The 24502-nt window shown below is 35.2% G+C and overlaps 1 protein-coding gene across 1 annotated transcript in view; it reads right to left on the bottom strand.

Annotated features, from left to right (window-relative positions):
• Positions 1–24502, bottom strand: part of CCDC178 (coiled-coil domain containing 178) — a 369756-nt gene that overhangs the window by 238447 nt on the left and 106807 nt on the right. Inside the window, exons 13-15 of the mRNA XM_007455238.1 lie at positions 7473–7535; positions 6158–6319; positions 4481–4594 (exon numbers count right to left, since the gene is read on the bottom strand). Of these exons, the coding sequence (XP_007455300.1) occupies positions 4481–4594; positions 6158–6319; positions 7473–7535 (339 nt within the window). The remainder of the gene's footprint in view (positions 1–4480; positions 4595–6157; positions 6320–7472; positions 7536–24502) is intronic.

Raw genomic sequence — 24502 nt, forward strand, 5'->3', positions numbered from 1 at the left:
ATTCCAGATTGGAAATTTGATTTTGTATCGATTTTTGCATGATCCCTTCATAACTGTTGGTGTTTATGTTGACGGACTGATTCACTGACTGGGTGACTGACTCACTGAAGGTTGTTTATCCCGTCTCGCACTGCTTCTAGCTGGTGCTGCTCTCCCAGTGGATTTCACAGTCTCAACTGCTCCCGTTGCGCCTGTTTTCCTCCAGTTTTCCCCATGTGCTTTCTAATTCTTTCTCTATTCTTACAGATTTCAAGAAGAAAGAATTGCTAATCTTTTATACTTATTTTCCTATAAAAATCTTCTGTTTGTCCAAGATTTGGAAAATTGAGTACTGTATTTGAATTTTCATATCATCCCTTCTTTTCTTTTTTTTTCTGGAACTTCTGGAACTCTTCTACTAATAAATGGGTTTTTTTTGGTTTGTTTGGTACCAGAAGGTAGTTGAGATGGCCGACAAGGATTCTTCAGTGGGCCTACTAGGATATTATGTTATTTCTGGGAGAAAATTCAAGCAAACAAAAAGTGTGAGGAGGCACAAGTATGGGTAAAAATAAGTAGGAACAAGTCAGAGAGGATGGGCAATCGTGGGTACAGCACGCTATCACTAAACCTGACTTTTCGTTCAGATTCCATAACGCATGCCGTAATCTTCAATGATGATTTTCATGGGAAACTGAGATTTCAGAAGCAATGGGGTCAACAACTTAGACCACACCAGCCAATTCAGCGATGCTGAAGGTGGTGTCAGAGGATTTTACACTAAAGGAAAGAAAGAGTGCAATTCCTGCAGACAGCAGTGAAAAGCAAAAAGTGTATTTTGACATCTTTCATAGGTACCATCAGTGAGTCTTTGGTAAATGTGAGCACCATATCCCCTTCCATGGCATCAAAAATATTAGAGATGTCCCCACAGTGTGAAAAGAAATTGTTACATGCCATATGTCAATCAAGAGTATATATCAACATCTGTATATCTTGAGTGAGCAAAAGCCTGGGGACTCTAAGAACCATTTGTGAGTCTTGATGAATGCTGAAGTGTCACTAGAGCAAATGGGAATTGAGGCATACGAACAGTACATTTATAATTCTTTGGCTTATTTTTTTCTCTAGCCTGGTGACACAGGTTTCAGCAATTTTGAGGCTTTCCACCCAAAGACAGTTTCATGTCCAGACCTGGAAGGGTCTAGAAATCTAAAATGAAGTTAATTAATGTTTTACCATACAAGATTTTTCGTTATCTCTTTATCTCAAAAATTTGAAAACCACATATTTTATAAATATTAGATAATAAAAATTATATTCAGATTCTAAATTATTAATTTCAGATATTTTTGATATTTAAGATTTAATAAATACTTTTATGTTATCTAAATACAATATGTCCAGATTCCACACTTAAGATTTAACTTGGGGTTAAACATAAAATTCAGTAATACTGTTTAGCTTGGCCCATGACTGAAATGCTTACACACAGTAAAAGATAAAATTATTTGTCTAACTTAGGTTCTTAGAAGGTAGAAATGCTGCTGTAGTGTTGTTTATATACCAGTCAACATAATGAGGACTTAATAAATGCTATTAATGATGTTTGCAAGTTTCTTCAGGATGGGGTTCCATAGCATGACACACAAGGCATTGCCCATCTCACTAGCTTCATATATTTGCACTCTTTTAACTCTGGTCATACCAAAGTGCTTGCAATTCCACAAACACATAGCATTCTCACATGATCTCCTTGCTTTGCAAACACAAGGTCTGTTTCTAAAAAGCACTTACTTCATTTCTTCAAGTTAAAATTTATATAATAATAATAATGCTAACAATAATAATGGAAACCATTTGTTGAATGCTTCCAGTGCCAATTATTCTTTTAGTCTTTTTGTGTATATCATCTCTGTTCTCTAAACATCACGGCAAGGCAAATATTCAACCTTCAATTTCTCCATTAGTAATTATCATTCTTAGACATCACCTCCTCTGAAAAATCTTCCTGGATGCCCTTGATTCAGCTGCGTTTCCTCCTTCTTGACTCTTCCCACACCATTACACCATTGTCGTGGCTCTGCTCACAATGTATTAAGGCTGCCTGTTTCCTTGTCTGATCCCCAGCAAGATGATATTTTTCTTGAGTGAACCAACTTCTTCTTTTACTTCTCCAACTCCAGGAAATTCCAACAATGTTTAAGACATTTTAAGTACTCAGTAGTAATTGGAAAGACATCAATTTGAAGGACAAACAAAAGAAAATGAACCCTCCTTCTCTCTCAAACTCTTAGTAACTTCTATAATACTGAGCATACACACAAAGTATTCAGCCATGTTTTTCATTGGAATTTATTTATATTTGTTAACCTTTGGAAATTTTTAGTTACTATTTTAGCAAATATTCAGATGTGGATATAAGAACTGTGGTGGCATTCCACTGCAGTCTTGAACACATATGTTTTATCTTTTGTGACACGTTACAAGTAATTTGTCATCAATAACAGCAGTGTGCTGGGTTGTAAGAGCTGGCCTGAATGTTTTGTTCCTGATTTTAATGGATTTATTTTTAATGTTTCATAATTAAGTATCATGTTTGCTGGAAAATACTGGTAGACACTATAACACAGGTTATTAAGGTATGGATGTTTTCATTATATATCTAGACAGTTAAGAGGTTTTTTTAAATAAATCAGTGGCTTTCAAATTTTATCAAATATTTTAGGCTGTCTTTCACTTGTGTAAATGCAGTGAATTATATTAGTACACTTGTTTATGCTCAATCATCTTCACATTCTTCAAAGGAATCTTATTTTGTAAAGTATATTATTTTTAGCACATTGTAAAATTCAATTCACTGATATATTTAAGATTTTGTCATCTATGTTCATAAGTGAGATCACCTACAGACTTCTTACTTATGCTAATATTCTTCAGTTATGGTTTCAGGGTTATACTTCTATAGAATAAATTTAGAAGCTTTCCATGCTTTCTTATGCTCTCTACCTGGTTTTGTGGGGAGGCCTATAAAGCATCTGTGCTTGTTCTTGCCGTTACTGGTAGAGTTTAGACCAGTTTTATTGTTATTGATCCATTTTTGCTATTTTTTTCTCTTCACCCAGTTTTCATCATTTGTATTTCAAAAATAAATTATATACTTCATCAAGATTTTAAAACAAATTGCTATGCAATTTCATATATAATTATGTCTCTTAATTTTTATCATGGCACGTTCTTTTTGCCTTTCATAGATATGCCAAGTATTTTTAGTTCTTCTTACCAAAATAATTTATTGGTAATACCAAATTATAATGTTGGCCCATTCCATAAATTTTGCTTTATAGTTTATCATCAGTCACTTGTAATAAATGGTAATTTGTCATTCTAAATATTCCTTAACACAGAAGTAAATAAAGAAAATGTGATTTAAAAAACATTTCTAGTGGTCTACATATTTTTTCTTTCTGCTATATTTTTTGTTATTGAGTTCTGATTTTACTTCACTGAGGTCAATAAAAGTGACCTGTATGATTTGACCAGTATAATGTAATGGTCAGGAGCAGAGCTTCTAGTGCCAGATACATTGAATTAACAAGCTGGGTGAAACTGAACAAGTTAATTAAAAAACAATGCATCAGATTCTTCAACTGTAGAATGCAGATAATAATAGTACACTCTTCATAGGGTTATCATGAAGATGAAATTAGTTAATAGGTCTGAGCACTTAGAACAATGCCTGACATATAAAAAACATGCAAAATATTAATATCTGTTATTATTATTAAACATATTATTTTCCTTGGTAATTTTAAAAAATATTTATTTTGTGGCCCTGTACAGGGTTAATTTTATTTAAAGGATATGATTACACCTCCATCTCATGGCCCACAAGCTGTCCACTAACAAATCATATTGGTGCTACCTTTAAAATATATCCAGAGGATACGAAGTTAAAGACAATGGACTATCTCTACTTTCCCATATCCAATGATTCTCTAAAGTTAGAATGTTAGATGTGAGGATTTTAAGGGAGTAAATATTTCTAAGTTGGAAAAAGCCCTGAAGTCCTTTGATATATAGCCATTTGTTCATGCTGCCTACATACCAGCTTGAGGGTAACATTTAGACATCAGATATTAACAAATGTTTCAATCTGTACATTGGTCTCATCTTCAGAAACATGGTACTATCTCAGACACTGCAAATCCCTATCTCTACTTTGTAGGAAAGGTAGCAGGAGGATACACTAGACCAGTGGGAAAGACACTGTAAGAGAGAAAATGAAGACACAGAGACTGTGTGTGTGTGTGTGTGTGTGTGTGTGTGTGTGTGTTTGTGTGCGCATGCGTGCCCATGTGCATGCATGCATGCAGAATCAACTTAGTGCAACCAATTAGATATGAGAGACATCCACCTAAAATTAAATTTGCTGGCATAGTTTTCATTGAGATGAAAAGGTTGTAAATTCAAAATTATTTTTTGACATTAAATTTCTTACCTCAGTTTTCATTAATGCATCCTGGGTTTTCTTCCCCTTTCTTCGTAATTTTTTCTTTGTTTTCTCTACATTTCTTTTAACATATTCTTTCCTCTCAATTATTTCACCTAGTAACTATAGGACATTTAGAAATTAAGATGTGCAACATTTACAATCCAATTATCTTGGTTTAGATCAGATAGTTCCCAAGCAACTATTTTAATAACAACAACATATATTTTGGTATAAAAGGAAAGGAATTCACCACACATGAATTACAAAAACATACTAGGATATCTATAATCCCAATATTCAATTTGAATTACCCAAGAAAATAAAAGTCTAATCAATTTTAGCTAAGTAACAAAAACTAATAAACTCACATAGAAATAAATTTTCCTCACAATATTTAAAATATTTTAACCAAAATTAAAACTCCAAATTTTCAGCAATCATTATAGAAAGTGTATGAAAACTTACTCTTTCAAGGAGTTTATGCTAAATTAATAGTTCTTATGATTTATACACTATTAAAGAATAATAAAACAAAAATGATTACTGTACTACAAGAAGGTATAAAACAATGGCTATTATAAAATAAGAAAAGAAAGAAGTTATTCATCTTTTCTGGAATTCATTATCATACTCAGATGATTACACAAAGGCTTTGATGCAATTAATAAACTCCTATCATTAATGTAAGGAGGAGCCATTATTAAAATCATTTATATCACTAGGTGTTAGTACTGGTTATATATTCATTACATGAGCTCTAGGATAAGCATTTAGAATCCCCGAGAAGTACACTCAGAATTCGCTGTTTCCATGGTTTATGGCATTGTACAAGTGGCTTCATGCAGGTAGGCCCAAATTTTCTCATGTCTATGTTACAGATAAACTCTCTCTTGCCTACTTCAGAGAGATGCTTTGAAGAGCAAAATAAACATTCGTAATAGGAAAACTTTGAAAATCACTAAGTTTTTAAAATAATGAATTTTTGAAAATTATTAAAGACTAAGAATATAAAGTTACATCATCATTTGCAAAGGAAAAAAAACGCTGTTGCCAAAATGGCCCAAATGAATACACACGTACATCCTCCCTGCAGCTGAGGACAAGAATGTATAATTCCTACCACACCTTCTAATTCTCCAAAAGACTAATGATATGATGTATGCATATTTTTCTTTGGGAAGGGCTAGTAATATCAGTTACTGCCATAAACTTGTTGTTTTGAAAATATTTTATTAATATTTGCTTTATTTTTCATCCTAGCTGTCTTAACTTCATTTACGTACATCAAAAATTTACCACGAAAATGTCAAGATGCATTATATTCTATATTTGAGCAAACGTAGCTCTGGAATTTTATTAACAAGCAGTGAAGACTTTGAATTAAATTTACTACAGTGGGTAATCATACCAGATAAATCACTACTCACCCATTTGAAAACTGCTTTTCCTAAGTGCTCTCTAAGATAAAGTGTGGGGTTCCAGGTAATAGCGTTAATAGTCTTGCTATATAATTCCCCTGCAGATCAGTTGTGTGGTCATAAAATAGTTACTTATTTTGTCCATGCTTTTGTGTCTTCCTATGTGAAATCATAATTTTCCAAATGATAATGTAAAATCGCATAGATGATTTATTGACCTGAATATTCCTGCAGATTAGTTTCTGGATTAATTATAAATGCTTACATCAGAATGTTCTTTGTGGCAAGTTCTGAGTTTTACAGCTTCTTCTTCTAGTTTAAGCAGTGGTATCTCCATTTCTGCCAGTGCTAAGGCATATATTGCTTTCTTTCTCATAAGATCCTGCTTCTCAAGTGCCTGCTCTTCTTGAAGGGAAAACAGTCTTTTCTGCCAGCAAAGATTTTTTAAATGATTCATTGTTATTAATTACCTAAACATTTATTGAGACTCTATCCTGTGCTGGTCAGTAATGTCTAAAAATGAAAACAATAAATGCCACCATAAAAAAGCAATAGGTACGAATGTAGCAGATTTAAAAAGAACAGAGGTAATATTACAAAAAAATGAGAGGAAAAAATTTAATAGACAATAAAAATCAGATATCCTTAAGTAAGTACTGGAGGATAATAAGGTTAGATGGCACGTTAATGACAAATATTGAAATATATGTAATTCCTGCATTGTAAGACCAAATAAAACTAATAAACAAGAAGTTAATAACAAACTATTAAGCAAAAAGGATTGGAAGATTATGGAATTATTGGGCTGATCTACAGAGAGAAATAAATTAGGGAATTTGGCATTTTCAAGCATACAGAATTAGAGAGACACTGCTTTTATATGTTTGAAAATATCAAATTTCCCAACAGAAAAAAATCACAAAATTTGTGTTTGCCTCAAAGAGGAACAGAGGTGCAGATAATCTCAAATAGTTTTTAAAATTAACACTGTCTTAGACTGTTTTGCCTCTTGATTTTATTCTTTTTATAGTAATGGTTTCAAATATTTATGTATTTCTGAAGGGGAGGCAGTCTACAAACATGTCAGTGTTCAGAACACCCAATCTAGGTCCCAAAGGATATGCAGGTGGTAGATAAAGATTTTTTAAAAAGTAAAATTGATTTTGCTAGTTATAATGCTTTAGTTTCAAAATCTTTATATAGAAATATCATAGCATGTTTTCTTTTCAGTCTTAAATAAAAGAGTCCAATTGAAAGACATTAAAAGTAAAGAAAACATGACATCATCACAAAGCAAACTAAAGAGACACTTAGGAATAAGATCCCACTGCCCTTTTACTAGGCTGGCAGAAATTCCCATTAAACCACAAAATGAGATATGTATATGAGGGGTCAGTTTCTTTATGCATGATCAGACACTGCTAGTCATACACAGAGGGCAACTGTCATCAACTAAGGAGAGAAAACTGCTGGCTTGCAAACCAAGTAGTGAAAAGATGCCTCATTACAGGCAAATTTAAAATGCTACATAAAATGCAAATTAAAGGAAGAATAAAATATTGAAACCAAATTGGGATTACCTGAATCATCATTCCATTAGCCACTTCACCTCGAGTGAGTTTTTTCAAGAATTCTTCTCTGCCCTATATATTATCAAATTTTTTAAAAAGGAGGTTTTATTTATAGAATATCAAAAAACATTTTAAAACAACTGCTAACATAAAACGCATTTTACTTAGGTTAAAACGAAGAGTAAACTGCTCATTACAAATTGAGTGTTATAATTTTTTATAAATAAACCTAATGTTATCTGAGGCAAAATTAGTAAGTGCTACAAGACCAGGATATAGAATACAGAATTTCCGTTCAATTAATTTGTATTTTATAATCCTGAACTAAAACACCAAAGTAGGAAAATCAAAAAGGAAAAACTAGATAGTCTTCAATCTCTCTTTTTAAAAACTATGTTTGTTTTTAATACTATTTTCCAGAATGAACATATTCAATTTTGAAGGCAAGGTAAATTCAAGTTTAAAGTTTGCAAAATATGATCAGATTCTCCATTTGGCTAGAAAAATTTCTCTCTTTTTTTTTTCCTTTCTTATTTTAAAAAAATCATTTCTTGAAAGTTAGTGGGCAAAAAATATGTGGAAAAAAAATCTTCTCTTTTGCTACTTGGATAGAGAGTCTTAAATTCTTCATAGTTGCACTTTATATCATCACAAAACCAGATTTGGAAATAACTCAAAAATTTCCTTCTGCTTTTAGAATTACATCTTGGAACCTCTTATTGAGGGAGGAGCTGTCTTGGATTTAAGCTGTCCTCCATATTCAAAAGAGATGTATAGCTTTGTAAAGAACAGTGGAGGTTGAGAAATGTCTCTAAAATTCCTACTTCATTATTGAACCCCTCATCGTATCACAGAGTCTACACAGACATTATAAAGAAACAAGTCAGTAAGTCTCTCCTACAACCCTTCCTTTTCTTAGTATAGCAACCCATCAAAATTACACTCTCCTAAAGTAAAAAAAGTTACACTCTCCTAAAGTAAAAAAGGTAACTCCAAAGAAGGAAAGAGGAGATAAAGAAACTATTATCTTTAAATATTACTTCACCTAAGGACATACCTATACCTAAAACCAATTTATACAATGATGTATTTTGATAATTTAAAAGAAATTAGTTGCCTTTAAAAAAAAATAGATCTTTAAAGGAGTATAATTGCTTCACAATACTGTGTTAGTTTCCATTGTACAAAAAAGTGAATCAGCCATACGTATACATATATCCCCATGTCCCCTCCCTCTCAAGACTCCCTCCCACCTTCCCTATCCCATCCCTCTAGGTGGTCACAAAGCACTGAGCTGATCTCCCTGTGCTATGCTGCTGCTTCCCACTAGATAACTATTTTACATTCGGTAGTGAATATATGTCAGTGCTACTCTCACTTCACCCCAGCTTCCCCCTTCCATCCTGTGTCCTCAAGTCCATTCTCTAGGTCTATGTCTTTATTCCTGCCCTGGCACTATAGGTTCATCAGTACCATTTTTTTTTTTTTTTCTAGATTCCATATATATGTGTTAGAATATGGTATTTGTTTTTCTCTTTCTGACTTACTTCATTCTGTATGACAGACTCTAGGTCCATCCACCTCACTATAAATAACTCAATTTTGCTTTTTATGGCTGAGTAATATTCCACTGCATATATGTGCCACATCTCCTTTATCCATTCATCTGTCAATGGTCATTTAGGTTGCTTCCATGTCCTGGCTATTGTAAACAGTGCTTCAATGAACACTGGGGTACATGTCTCTTTTTGAATTATGGTTTTCTCAGGGTATATGCCCAGTAGTAGCATTGCTGGGTCATATGGTAGTTCTATTTTTAGTTTTTTAAGGAACCTGCATACTGTTCTCCATAGTGGCTGTATCAATTTACATTCCCACCAAAAGTGCAAGAGGGTTCCCTGTTCTCCACACCCTCTCCAGCATTTATTGTTTCTAGATTTTTTGATAATGCCCATTCTGACTGGTGTGAGGTGATACCTCATTGCAGCTTTGATTTGTATTTCTCTAATAATTAGTGATGCTGAGCAGCTTTTCATGTGCCCCTTGGCCATCTGTATGTCTTCTTTGGTGAAATGTCTATTTAGGTCTTCTGCCCATTTTTTAATTGGGTTGTTTGCTTTTTTGATATTGAGCTGCACAAGCTGTCTGCATATTTCGGAGATTAATCCTTTGTCTGTTGTTTCATTTGCAAATATTTTCTCCCATTCTGAGGGTTGTCTTTTCATCTTGTTTATGGTTTCCTTTGCTGTGCAAAAGCTTTGAAGTTTCATTAGGTCCCATTTGTTTATTTTTGTTTTTATTTCCATTACTCTAGGAGGCGGGTCAAAAAAGATCTTGCTGTGGTTTATGTCACAGTGTTTTTCCTATGTTTCCCTCTAAGAGTTTTATAGTGTCTGGCCTTACATTTAGGTCTTTAATCCATTTTAAGTTTATTTCTGTGTATGGTGTTAGGTAGTGTTCTAATTTCATTCTTTTATATGTAGCAGTCCAGTTTTCCAAGCACCACTTATTGAAGAGACTGTCTTTTCCCCATTTTATGTTCTTGCCTCCTTTGTCGTAAATTAGGTGACCATATGTGCATGGGTTTATCTCTGGGCTTTCTATCCTGTTCCATTGATCTATATTTCTGTTTTTGTGCCAGTACCACACTGTGTTGATTACTGTAGCTTTGTAGTATACTTTGAAGTCCGGGAGCCTGATTCCTCCAGCTCCATTTTTCTTTCTCAAGATTGCTTTGGCTATTCAGGGTCTTTTGTGTTTCCATATGAATTGTAAAATTTTTTGTTCTAATTCTGTGATGAATGCCATTGGTAGATGAACAGGGACTGCACTGAATCTGTAGATTGCTTTGGTAGTTGCCTCTTCTAACATAACAGATACAGTGGTTTTATCAAATAAACATGTAATAATGGAGCCAAATTAAAAATGCCTCTACAGACTGGAAAAAAATATACTGTATTCCAGAATAGAGTGTTACATTTGAACTTTGTGTGAAAGTAACTGAAAAATGTGTGTTTGTGTGTGTGTGTGTGTGTGTGTGTGTGTGTATCAAGTAGATGAGTTGGTAAATAGTAAGGCATGAAGATGAAATGGTAAACTATCAGCTTATACATAATCTTTAAAGGCACAGTAAGAACATTAGTGAAGAATGTTAAGCAAGGTGTCTGTTGCAAAAAGGTCACTCTGGTTGCAGTGGGGATTAGCTTGTGTTTCCTTAAAATTCATTCATTCATCCTTTGAAGTTTTTTTTTTTTAATTGTCAGTGAGAGAGAAATCTATTGTTTAAGTGAATTCAAGTCCTTGAACTTATATAAATTAACATCGTTCAAGAAGAACTTGTGAATATAAGGCCAATAAAAACTGTAGGCAGTATATGAGACATTATAATAAAATAGACCAGAAGTCTGAAGGTGCAAGAGTAAAACAATTGTATTTCTTTGAAAAGAAGGGGAAGAGTCCCTTGAAATTTTGAAACTTGTATTTCTATACAAAACCAACTCAACCTATTACCAGTGGACAAATCTGCACTCTCCATCAGAAAAACATCTGGAGTTTCACTCTTTCCTCTCAGGGAACTCTTTCAAGCTCTCTTTTCTGCCATGGCCCAAACCTCTGTGACTCAGAGAGCAAGGTCAAATGACTGGTCACCAAAATGGAAAAATAGCTTTTACTTACTGCTTGGGCTGCCAATTTCAACTTCTACCAGCCACAGGGAGTGTTTCCAGCCAGATGCTCAAGGCCTTCCCTCAGTACTATTGCCTCCCTCCCACTTCCTGGAAGTCTGATTTGTGTACCAGGGCACTGGCAAGATGCTGGGAAGTTTACCAGTTCCTAGGAGAACTACTGACTTACCATGACCTTCAAAACATCCTAGAACACGCCAAAGAGTGATATAAGGTGATCTCTGATGGTCACAGGTCTCAGGCCACACAGTGAACTATCTGAGCGAGGTGACTTATTTGTCTTCCCGTTCTGTTGTCACAGGCAGCATTCTCTGTAAAGCTGACTCTGAGGTGGGGCTTGGTATGCAGGATTCTTATTAAGGAGTGCACCTGGAATCAACTCTGTTGGACTGGAGCAGGGACCGGTGGGAAGACAGGGAGAAGATCAAGGACTGGGCAGAAACATAGGCTGAGCTGCAAAGCAGCCCAACAACAACCTCAGTCAGCTCCATGGGGAGTCCTGGAGCAAGAAGGGGCCTTCGGCTTTGCCCTGAGTCAGACCAAGGTGGCAAGGCTACTCCTCTATTTATCAGTCATTGGATATGAGCTGTCCCAGGAAGGGGAATGACCTTAAGCAAAGTGACTTAACTGATTCCTGAATTAGAATCTGGGCAGTTATGTCCACTAAACAATACATATATACGTCATGAATCCCCTTGATAAAACTACTATTAGTGCTACTAAGACTTATGACTAAAGTATTATTACCTGCCTACTATGTAGAGTTACCTTGTTTCAACTTCATGATGAAATCCATGAAATCACTATTATTGTCCCCCTTTGCAAATGGGAAAACTGGGACATATTATATAAATTATCAAAAAGCAAAAAGCTAGCACACATTGGAAGCAGGATGCTAATCCACACTGAGAGCCCAGGGACTTTATCTCATTGACTTAGGATCTCAGTGACACCTGGATACCTAGGACCCTTCAACATGAGTGGAATATTTAGTGTAGAGCCTTCTGACTCTCATGTCCTTGCAAAGCCTGCCTTTCCATGAGACTTTCCAGGCAAGAGGATTGTTAGATTCTGTAACTCAGCCGCCTATTCCACAGACAGAGGAAGGGAACCGAGACTTTGTGTTCAAGAGGTGTCAATCTGCCAGTGATGCCATAGCTGGTTCTCAAACTGAATCTGCTAAGAAGGTTATGAACACTGGGGATATGTTGCTTTTTTAATTCTGCAGCTCTATGACATAAATCACAGCAAGATCCTTTTTGAACCATCTCCTAGAGAAATGGAAATAAAAACAAAAATAAACAAATGGGATCTAATGAAACTTCAAAGCTTTTGCACAGCAAAGGAAACCATAAACAAGATGAAAAGACAACCCTCAAAATGGGAGAAAATATTTGCAAATGAAACAACAGACAAAGGATAAATCTCCAAAATTTACAAGCAGCTCATGCAGCTCAATAACAAAAAACAAACAACCCAATCCCAAAATGGGCAGAAGACCTAAACAGACATTTCTGCAAAGAAGATATACAGATTGCCAACAAACACATGAAAGAATGCTCAACAGCATTAATCATTAGAGAAATGCAAATCAAAACTACAATGAGATATCACCTCACACCAGTCAGAATTGCCATCATCAAAAGATCTACAAACAATAAATGCTGGAGAGGTTGTGGAGAAAAGGGAACACTCTTGCACTGCTGGTGGGAATGTGAATTGGTGCAGCCACTATGGAGAACAGTATGGAGGTTCCTTAAAAAACTACAAATAGAACTACCATACGACCCAGCAATCCCACTACTGGGCATATACCCTGAGAAAACCATAATTCAAAAAGAGTCATGTACCAAAATGTTCATTGCAGCTCTGTTTACAATAGCCAGGACATGGAAGCAACCTAAGTGTCCATCATCAAATGAATGGATAAAGAAGATGTGGCACATATATATACAATGGAAAATTATTCAGCCATAAAAAGAAACGAAATTGAGTTATTTGTAGTTAAGGTGGATGGACCTAGAGTCTGTCATACAGAGTGAAGTAAGTCAGAAAGAGAAAGACAAATACTGTATGCTAACACATATATATGGAATCTAAGGGAAAAAAATGTCATGAAGAACCTAGGGGTAAAACGGGAACAAAGACACAGACCTACTAGAGAATGGACTTGAGGATATGGGGAGGGGGAAGGGTAAGCTGTGACAGAGTGAGAGAGTGGCATGGACATATATACACTACCAAACGTAAAACAGATAGCTAGTGGGAAGCAGCCGCACAGCACAGGGAGATCATCTCGGTGCTTTGTGATGACCTAGAGGGGTGGGATAGGGTGGGTGGGAGGGAGGGAGACGCAAGAGGGAAGAGATATGGGAACATATGTATATGTATAACTGATTCACTTTGTTATAAAGCAGAAACTAACACACCATTGTAAAGCAATTATACTACAATAAAGATGTTAAAAAAAAAAAAAAAAGAAAGAAAGAACTACCATACGACCCAGCAATCCCACTATTGGGCATATACCCTGAGAAAACCATAATTCAAAAAGAGTCATGTACCACAATGTTCATCGCAGCTCTATTTACAATAGCCAGGACATGGAAGCAACCTAAGTGTCCATCAACAGATGAATGGATAAAGAAGATGTGGCACATATTACTCAGCCATAAAAAGAAACGAAACTGAGTTATCTGTAGTGAGGTGGATGGACATAGAGTCTGTCATACAGAGTGAAGTAAGTCAGAAAGAGAAACACAAATACCGTATGCTAACACATATATATCGAATCTAAGAAAAAAAATGGTTATGAAGAACCTAGGGGCAGGACAGGAATAAAAACGCAGATGTAGATGACACGAGGAGGGGGAAGGCTAAGCTGGGACGAAGTGAGAGAGTGGCATGGACATATATGCACTACCAAATGTAAAATAGCTAGCTAGTGGTATCCGCTGCATAGCACAGGGAGATCAGGTTGGTGCTCTGTGACCACCTAGAGGGGTGGAATACGGAGGGTGGGAGGGAGACGCAAGAGGGAGGAGATATGGGGATATGTGTATACATATAGCTGATTCACTTTGTTATAAAGCAGAAACTAACACACCACTGTAAAACAATTATACTCCAATAAAGATGCTAAAAAAGAAAAAAGTGTGGTCTTCTTAGTAAAACACTGATTGCACTATCATTGAAAACGTTCAGAAAGAGAGGCTGGACAATGACAAAGAGCTACAGTAGTTGTAAAAAGATTTCTGGATTTAATCATATAAGTACCACTTTTGAGAATTTGCTGTATCCCAGGCAATTTCCTAGAATGTTTTATATATACAGGCAGCCCTCATCTTGTAGGATGCCATGCTTACTGAAACTTGTGCATGTGGGGACCATGCAAAATAGGAACATGGCTCAGATATATACAAGTTTCCGCTAACTTGATGCTGTGCAAAGTGAGAGCTGCCTGTGTGTATGTGTGTGTGTGTGTGTGTGTGTGTGTGCTTGCGCATGCACGCATCTGTATGTAAGTGAATCATCATATCCATTTAGTGACCTAGCTACAGTTGTCCACATTCAAAAATGAGAAAACTAAGATCATCGATGTCATGGCACTTGCCCCATGACTAACACTCAACAAGTATCAATACTCAAGACTGCTGATACTACAGCTTGAGCACACTCTATAGCACTTTGAAGTAAGCCCCCTCCTCTACCCTCAGTTTCCAGTACTCTGTCTGGTACACAATATTTGTTGAATGAACAATTTATTCAACAAATAGCAAAAACTGCTAAAATTTCAGGGGTTTTCAAATTCAAAAATATGTTTTTTAAAAATCTTTTTATATGAGAAACTTGCGATTCATTAAAATATCATAATCATATACTCATTCATAAATAGCATCTTGAGGAGAGTAAAACAAGGCCTATAGGATGTTTTCCCTGAGACCTAGGGAAATAGTTGAGGTGGTAGGAAAGACAGGGAGATAAGTAACTGAGTAAGAACTGCAATAAGAGTGCCTTTTTTAGGAACACGGCCTGCAGCCCAACCAGTGCCAGGCTTTTCGGTTTTTCAAATTGCCAATGTGTGGTAAAGAGAATGAAAGCCCAGTAACGTCACCATTTCACACCTGTTACAATAATGGATTCAACCAAGAATTACCAATGAGTGCTAAGTCCACTGGATGAAGATTTTTTGGAAACAAAGATAGTTGCATATTCTTGCAGTATCACTCAGTTGAGTACTTATTAATCATAATAGGGAGATGGATAAATCTGTTGACCACAACTTTAACCAAATGATCGAATTTACTATCACTAGTTATGAGAAAAACTTATACAGTGTGTTTTGTGATATGTCTCATTGATACAATATTATAACTTAACGTAACATTCCTGCCAAAAGTGTTTTGCCTGAATGTAATCATGAGTAAACAGATAAGTCCACACTGAGAGAAATTCTGCAAAGTAACTGGCCTAGACTCTTTAAAAAATGTCTATGCAATGAAAGACAAATTTAACAAAAATGTAGGGGACACTGTAAGATTAAAGGGGACTCAAAGTTATAACAGATAGATGCAGTACACGGTGCTCGACTACATGTAGCACCCAACTGAATCAGAGAAGTTTGCATGTGGACTATATATTTGTGCCTCAGCGCTAAATCCTTAGCTCAAATTTTTAACTCTAATTTGAGATACTGGAGCTGGATCTAGTAATGTAAACAGTTTTCTTTTGCCAGCTGGAGTAAATGAGGCCTTATCAGTAGAGGGTGTGGAGGGGCTTATGGGGCAGCAGCAAGGGGCTTCCCAGCCTTGTTTTGGTTTCGATTGACTTCTCCTTCCTCTTGCAGAACTGCTGTCAGCTGGTCTGTGAGGAAGCAATAGTGTTCACCTTCCAGCCAGGTGCTCTACCCAGAAATTCCATTCAAACTCCAGTCAACCTTCGCCAAGTTTCTCTGCTTATGGACTATCCACTGAACACTGAACACCCTCTCCTATAAGGCCTTATTCTGCTTTGCAGGAGGCAGCTTCTTCCACAATTGATCCTTATGTGGATACTTTTCCGCATCCCTAAAGGCTGTGGCTGCTCCCTACGTCTGCTATTCCTACATTCTTTAGAGCAGGGTTCTGCAAGCTTTCCCTGTAAAGGGCTAGATAGTAAATAATTTAGACTTTGGGTCTGTAAGGTCTCTGTTTCAACTACTCAATTCTGGTTTTGGATAAAAGGAATAAAAATGTATAAAAAGATCACTTTGAAGAGTCTGAAAGAAGCCGAGGGAAAGGGGGTGACAGCATCTCAAGAGGTTGGGAAGAGCCCACACTGAAAGTCACCTTTGACCTGCTGCCTGGCTTTAGCAGCCAGAAACCAGAAGGTGGCAGCAGAGAGCTATTCTAGTGGAAGAGACTCCTGTGCGACAAGAAAGGACAGCTGAAGAGCAAAGCATGGAACAGTCAATGCTGTGTCCAGAGACCCACATTTAAAGAGAAAATGGGAGGAGACACTAAACATAAATAGATCTAAGCTCAGAATCACGGATGTAGCATCAGTTTGATTTCCAGTGACAAAAGGGGCACTAAGAAAAAAGCTGTAGAATTCATTACGTAAGGCATGAGACCACAAACAGAGAGAAACAGACTTTAAAATTAAGAATTAAAATCATAAAGGAAAATGTGGGATTTGTGCAAATAACTGTGTGCTGGGCTGAATTAGTGGGGCAAGGCAGCTCTGGCTGGGCACTGCCAGGGCAGTTTTTGGTGGTCAGGCCCCTAATAGACAATCCAGGTGGCAGCCCAACTTGGTTCTATCCAAAAATAAACACAACGATGCTATTTTATCTTTCTTTTTTTTTTTTTTTTTTTTAAATGAAGGTATATGTGTCTCCTTTTGCAGGAATATTTTTAAATTTAAAAAAATTAAAATAAAGTGAACCCCTAAACCCAGAGATACAACATTTTGACTTTTTGGTGTATTCCTTTTTAGGTCCACGGATTAAATATTATCTTTGGCAGAGTCAGCATAATAAGGTGTTTTTCAGCCACTAAAAAAACAGAACTTCCATTGATTTTTTAAATTCTAAATTAAATGAATTTGCAATTTATCCTTGTACTCATATATTCAACTACTACTCTATTTCCTAGAAATCTGTGTATTTAAAATTTCCCACTATATGTTAACTATGTATTCATGCTTTCCATAAACATTTATTGAGTACCTACTTTGTTCTAAGCACTGTTAGGCCTAGGGATGCAGCAGTGTACAAAACAGACAATAATTCTTGTCCTCCTGTAGCATACTTTCTGGCAGTTATTATGTAATTAATTATAAACCTTTAAATATGCATCTTTACAGTTTTTGTCCGTCTTTGTTATCTGGTGACTTTAAGTCATATTTTTAGAAATAATGTTAATGAATTATAGATTATGAATGTATTTAAAATTCTTTACTTACACTGATAAAATTACTTTCCAGAAAGGTTCTGTCAATACTAATTTACAGTGAGTTGGAAACTCCAGCAGCTTATGAGAGTCGATATATCAATGTCTTTGCCTTTATCAAATATTAGTTTTCATAGACATAAAATTGGGATAACATACTCTTTTCTACAAAATTACTGTGAGAGTTGAAGATAACACATACAAACGAGTTGACCCAAGGCGGTATTCGCATTAAGCATTCAACAAACAACTATTACTTTCAGTGTGTTTTTCAGAATCTACACATTTATCAGGAGACAGACATGAGTTAAATGTGTCAGTTATTAAAGACTGTCCAAAAAAGTTAAGGCAGCCAGCCTCCTCCTATGAAGTGTTATGTTGTTTATCCCTAATACTTCTGAAAATATATTATCTGTCAGGCTCCAAGTTTTATATACAATATTATTTATTTATCACACAAAGGTACAACAGAAGTATTGTTACACTCATTTAAGAGATGAGAAACCTAGGCTCAATATGGTTCAGTAATATTCTCAAAATAAATAATTAGCAGAACCAGGATTTAAATGAACGAAACATTTGACTCCAAAACCTATACTCTTTCAACAAAATCACATTTCTCTTTGAAAAGGGAGAAAAAAAATAGAAACAAAATTCACAGATTGAAATGGAAATGCTGAAGAGGTAATTCATCACCTCTTTTCTGGCAAACAAATCTGTAATCCAATAGAATGGAAATGGAAGTTATGTTTTCATGTAGTTTTTGCACCCAGTCAAATACAGTTTTTTTCTGTCCTCAAATGTTTGCACCATCAACATGTTTTATTTCTATCATATTTTTCAGGTTTATTTACTCCCTCATACATGTGTCAGGAAAATAAACTTTTCTGATACTTAACTAAGGGGATACCCAGCTGCCATCTGAAGGACTTCCATCTTAATATACATTCACACTACTTGTTTTATCTGTGCCTTAATGCTTTTTCCCAGCAAACACATACCACTAATTGGATGCTCCCAATATTACAGTTAATGGCTTCCTTTCACTCAACTTTGACAAAGTATTCTGCCTCTGAATGTAGTAGGGAAGAATCTTAGTAAACTAAAATCAAATGGAACAAACGTAAAAGAGTACAAGATCTAAGTTGTAAATATGTTTCATAGAAAGGGCTAAAGAAGAGTGACTATGCTAGCAATTAAAAGCATAAATGACTCTGAGCTTCTAGACTGCTTAAACCAGAGGGAAACATGAAACTTTAGAGAATGCCCAATTATTAATAAGAGAAGGAATACAATTTTATCAAGAAAAGTTTTCTCTTAGTTCTGAAATCTAAAGTAAACCAGGTGCATAGATTTTTGACCATCTTGAACAGTATGACCATATCTCTCATTAGTATGAAAAAACAAGCAGCAATGGTCAATTTTGACCATTTCTTTTACCAACCTTTGTTAAAAGCCAAGGATGTAATATCAGCTCATAACTCAATAAAGGCTATTGCACATGGGTCAAAAGTAATATCCTCTAGATTTGACTAGGAAGCATACATTCTCAAGAATCAAAATGAATAAATTATCAGAATGTCCATTTTATAACCATTTTAAAAATACCACCAGTTTCACCTGGAATTGTGATAGAAGTTGCATAGTGCACAAATCAAATTTTGGCTTATTAAAGTTGCTTTGTTCTGTCCATTGAACAAAATGGACTTGCTCTAAAGAGGCCTGGAGTGGCAGAAATTATGCTCTTCAAGAAAGCTTTTTAGAAGGTTTTGATTTTTACTTTGCTCAAATAAAGGCCCTATAAACTTTGATTCAGAGACGAACAAATAGTATTTGAAGGCAGGGCCTAGATTTTTCTCTAAAAAGGAGTTAAGGGTTGGTTGAAATATTTGAAAAAGAACTCAAGCAAAGTCACAAACTTCTAAACTGTAAAGTTATAGACCATATTACCATGGCCAAGAACATTCTAAGGACATAACACATTGTCTTTTCCTAGCATTATAAATACTACTCAGCCATAAAAAAGAATGAAATAATTCCATTTGCAGCAATACAGACGGACCTAGAGATTATCATACTAAGTGAAATTAAGTCAGACAGAGAAAGGCAAATATCATATGATATCACTTATATGTGGAATCTAAACCATGACACAAGTGAAATTATTTATGAAACAGAAACAGACTCACAGACACAGAAAACAAACTTATGGTTACCAAAGGGGAAAGGAGGTGGGGAGGGATAAATTAGGAGTTTGGGATTAGCAGATACAAACTACTCTATATAAAGTAGATAAACCTCAAGGTCCTACTATATAGCACAGGGAACTATTGACACAGTCAATATCCTGTAATAAACCATAATGGAAAAGAATATGAAAAAATACAAATATATTTATGTATAAATGAACTACATTTCTGTATAAGAAACTAGCACAACATTGTAAATCAAATATACTTCAATTTAAAAAAAGAGAAAAAAATGACCCTTGAACATCTAAACAAACTTTTAAAAAAGGAATCATACACATATATGTATAACTGAATCACTTTGCTGTACACCTGAAACTAACACAGCATTGTTAATCAACTATACTCCAATATAAAATAAAAAGTTTAAAAAAAGGAGTCATACAACATCTGTGATCAGACAACAAGGGAATTAAACTAGAAATCCATAACAGAAAGATAACTGGAAAATCCCTAAATATGTAAAGACTAAAAAGCATACTTTTAAATAATACATGGTCAAGGAATCAATCTCGAGAGAATTTTAAAATATTTTTGACTAAATAAAAATGGGGACGTAATTTATCAAAATTGTGATATGCAGCAAAAGCAGAGCTTAGAAGGAAATTCATAGCATTGAATGCATATATTAGAAAAGAAGAAAGATTTCACATCAAAAATCTAAGTTTCCATCTTAGGAAACTATAAATAGAAGAACAAATTAAATCCAAAGTCAGCAGAAGAAAAGAAATAGGAGACATAATTACAGGTCCCATGGATATTGTAAGGATAATAAAGGAACACTGTGAAAAACTCTTTGCTGAAAAATTAGATAACCGAGATGAAATGGACCAATTCCTTGAAAGACACAATCTGCCAAAACTCATACAAGAAGAAACAGATGATCTAAATAGGTCTGTTAAAGAAATGGGATCAATACTTAATAACCTTCCAAAACAAAGGCATCAAGCCCAGAGGGGTTTATTAGTGAATTCTACCAAACGTTTAGGAAAAAATTATACTAATTCTCTACAATTTCCTTTGGAGGATAGAAGCAGAGGGACTACTTCCTAACTCACTCTATGAAGGCAGCATTACTGTAATACCAAAACCTGACAAAGACATTACAAGAGAAAACTACAGACCAATATCTCTCATGAAAATAGATGTAAAAATCCTCAACAAAATATTAGCAAATCAAATTCAACAATGTGTAAAAAGAATTATAAACCATGACTATGCAGGATTTATCCCAGGTATGCAAGGCTAGTACAACATTTGAAAATCAATTAATGTAACCAATTATATCAACAGGCTAATGAGGAAACAATCACATGTTCATAACAATAGGTACAGAAAAAGCATTAGACAATATCCAACATTCATTTGTGGTAAAAACTCTCAATAAGTTAAAATAAAGAGGAACTTCCTCTACTTGATAAAGAATATCTACAAAAAATCTACAGCTACCATTATCGTCAGTGGTGAAAAACTCAAAATTTACCACTAGGGTCAGGTACAAACAAGCAAAGATGTCCCACCTCAACAATCCTTTTCAGTATTGTACTGGAAATCCTTGAAAATGCATTGACAAGAAAAGCAAATTAAAGATATACAGATTGGGAAGGAAGAAAAACTGTCTTTGTTTGTGAATGACACAACTGTCTATGTAAAAATTTGAAAGAATTATCAAAAATACTTCTGGAACTAAATAAGCAATTATAGCAATTAACATAAGGTTAATACACAAATATCAATTGTTTTCCTAAATAATAAAAATAAACAAGTGCAATTGTAAATTAAAAACACAACATCATTTAAATTAGTACTCCCCTTAATGAAATACTTAGATATAAATCTAACAAAATATGTACAAGAGCCATACAAAAAAACTAAAAAACTCTGATGAAATTAAAAAACTAAATAAATGTAGAGATATTCCATGTTAATGCATAGGCAGACTCAACAATGTTAAGAAGTCAGTTCACCCCAACTTGATCTATAAGTTCAATTTATCCCCCATCAATATCCCAGAAAGTTATTTTGGGGATACTGACAAACTAATTCCAAAGGAGAGGCAAAAGACCCAGAAGAGGCAACACCATATTGAAGAAAAACAAAGATGGAGAGCTGACAACACTCAATATCAAGACATACTACTAAGCTACAGTATTTAAAACAGTGTGGTATTGGCAAAAGAACAGATAAATAGATCAATGGAACAAAACAAAGAGTACAGAAATAGACCCACAGAAATACAGTCAACTGATCTTTGACAAAGGAACAATGAGTACATAACGGAGCAAAGAAAGTCTTTTCAACAAATGAGGCTGGAACAACTAGACATCTACATGCAAAAAAACTGAAGCTAGTCACAGACTTTACACCTTTCCCAAAAATTAATTCAAAAAGAATCACAGACCTAATAGTAAAACGCAAAACTGCAAAACTCCCAGGAGATAATAACATAGGAGAAAACCTAGATGACCTTGGGTACGGCAATGACTTTTTAGGTATAACACCAAAGGCATGATCCATGAAAGAAAGAATTGATAAGCTGGACTTCATTAAAATTAAAACTTCTGCTCTGTGAAAGACAATGTCAAAAGTGAGAAGACAAGACAAAGACCAGGAGAAGGTTTTGCAAAAGACACACCTGATAAAGGGCTGTTATCCAAAATACTATTGAAAAATCCTGAAAACTCAATAGTAAGAAAATAAACCTGATTTAAAATATATCACAGACCTTAATGGACATCTCACCAAAGAAGATATACAATGGCAAATAAGCATATGAAAGATGCTCCTCATCACGTGTCATCAGAGAAATGTAAATTAAAACAACAGTAAGCTAGTTCTACAAACCTATTTCAATGGCCAAAATCGTGACCACTGACAACAACAACTATTGGCGAGGATGTGAAGTAACAGGAACTCTCATGCATTGCTGGTGGGAATGCAAAACAGTACAGCCACTCTGGAATCCAGTTTGGTAGTTTCTTACAAAATTAAATATATTCTTATTAAAAGATCCAGCAATCACATTTCTTGGTATTTACCGAAAGGAGCTGAAAACTTATATCCACACAAAAACCTGCACATGGATGTTTATAGTGGCTTTATTTTATTTTAATTTACTTTTAACATCTTTATTGGAGTATAATTGCTTTACAATGGTGTGTTCGTTTCTGCTTTATAACAAAGTGAATCAGCTATACATATACATATAGCCTCATATCTCCTCCCTCTTGCAGATCCTCTCATCCTCCCTATCCCATCCCTCTAGGAGGTCACAAAGCTCCCAGCTGATCTCCCTGTGCTATGTGGCTGCTTCCCACTAGCTATTTTACATTTGGTAGTATATATAAGTACATTACACTCTCTCACTTCGTCCCAGCTTACCCTTCCCCCTCCCCGTATCCTCAAGTCCATTCTCTAGTAGGTCTGCGTCTTTATTACTGTCTTGCCCTTAGGTTCTTCATGACCCTTTTTTTTTTTTTTTTAGATTCCATATATATGTGTTAGCATACAGTATTTGTTTTTCTCTTTCTGACTTACTTCACTCTGTATGACAGACTCTAGGTCCATGCACCTCACTACAAATAACTCAGTTTTTTTCTTTTTATGGCTGAGTAATATTCCATTGTATATATGTGCCACATCTTCTTTATCCATGAATCTGTCGATGGACACTTAGGTTGTTTCTATGTCCTGGTTATTGTAAATAGAGCTGCGATGACACTGTGGTACATGACTCTTTTTGAATGATGGTCTTCTTAGGGTATATGCCCAGTAGTGGGATTGCTGTGTCGTCTGGCAGTTCTATTTTTAGCTTTTTAAGAAACCTCCATACTGTTCTCCATAGTGGCTGCATCAATTTACATTCCCACCATCAGTGCAAGACGGTTCCCTTTCCTCCACACCCTCTCCAGCATTTATTGTTTGTAGATTTTTTCATGATGGCTATTCTGACTGGTGTGAGGTAATACCACATTGTAGTTTTGATCTGCATCTCTCTAATGATTAGTGATGTTGAGCATTCTTTCATGTGTTTGTTGGCAATCTGTATATCCTCTTTGGAGAAATGTCTATTTAGGTCTTCTGCCCATTTTTGGATTGGGTTGTTTGTTTTTTGATATTGAGCTGCATGAGCTGATTGTAAATTTTGGAGATTAATCCTTTGTCAGTTGCTTCATTTGCAAATATTTTCTCCCATTCTGAGGGCTGTCTTTTTGTCTTGTTTATGGTTTCCTTTACTCTGCAAAAGCTTTTAAGTTTCATTAGGTCCCATTAGTTTATTTTTTATTTCCATTTCTCTAAGAGGTGGGTCAAAAAGATCTTGCTGTGATTTATGTCATAGAGTGTTCTGCCTATGTTTTCCTCTAAGAGTTTTGTAGTGTCTGGCTTTAAATTTAGGTCTTTAATCCATTTTGAGTTTATTTTTGTGTATAGTGTTCTAGAGTGTTCTAATTTCATTCTTTTACATGTAGCTTTCCAGTTTTCCCAGGACCAGTTACTGAAGAGGCTGTCTTTTCTCCATTGTATATTCTTGCCTCCTTTATCAAAAATAAGGTGACCATATGTGCGTGGGTTTATCTCTGGGCTTTCTACCATGTTCCATTGATCTATATTTCTGTTTTTGTGCCAGTACATACTGTCTTGATTACTGTAGCTTTGTAGTATAGTCTGAAGTCAGG

The sequence above is a fragment of the Lipotes vexillifer genome, unplaced genomic scaffold, assembly GCF_000442215.2.
Source record: "Lipotes vexillifer unplaced genomic scaffold, Lipotes_vexillifer_v1.1 scaffold90, whole genome shotgun sequence".
NCBI classification, from domain to species: domain Eukaryota; kingdom Metazoa; phylum Chordata; class Mammalia; order Artiodactyla; family Lipotidae; genus Lipotes; species Lipotes vexillifer.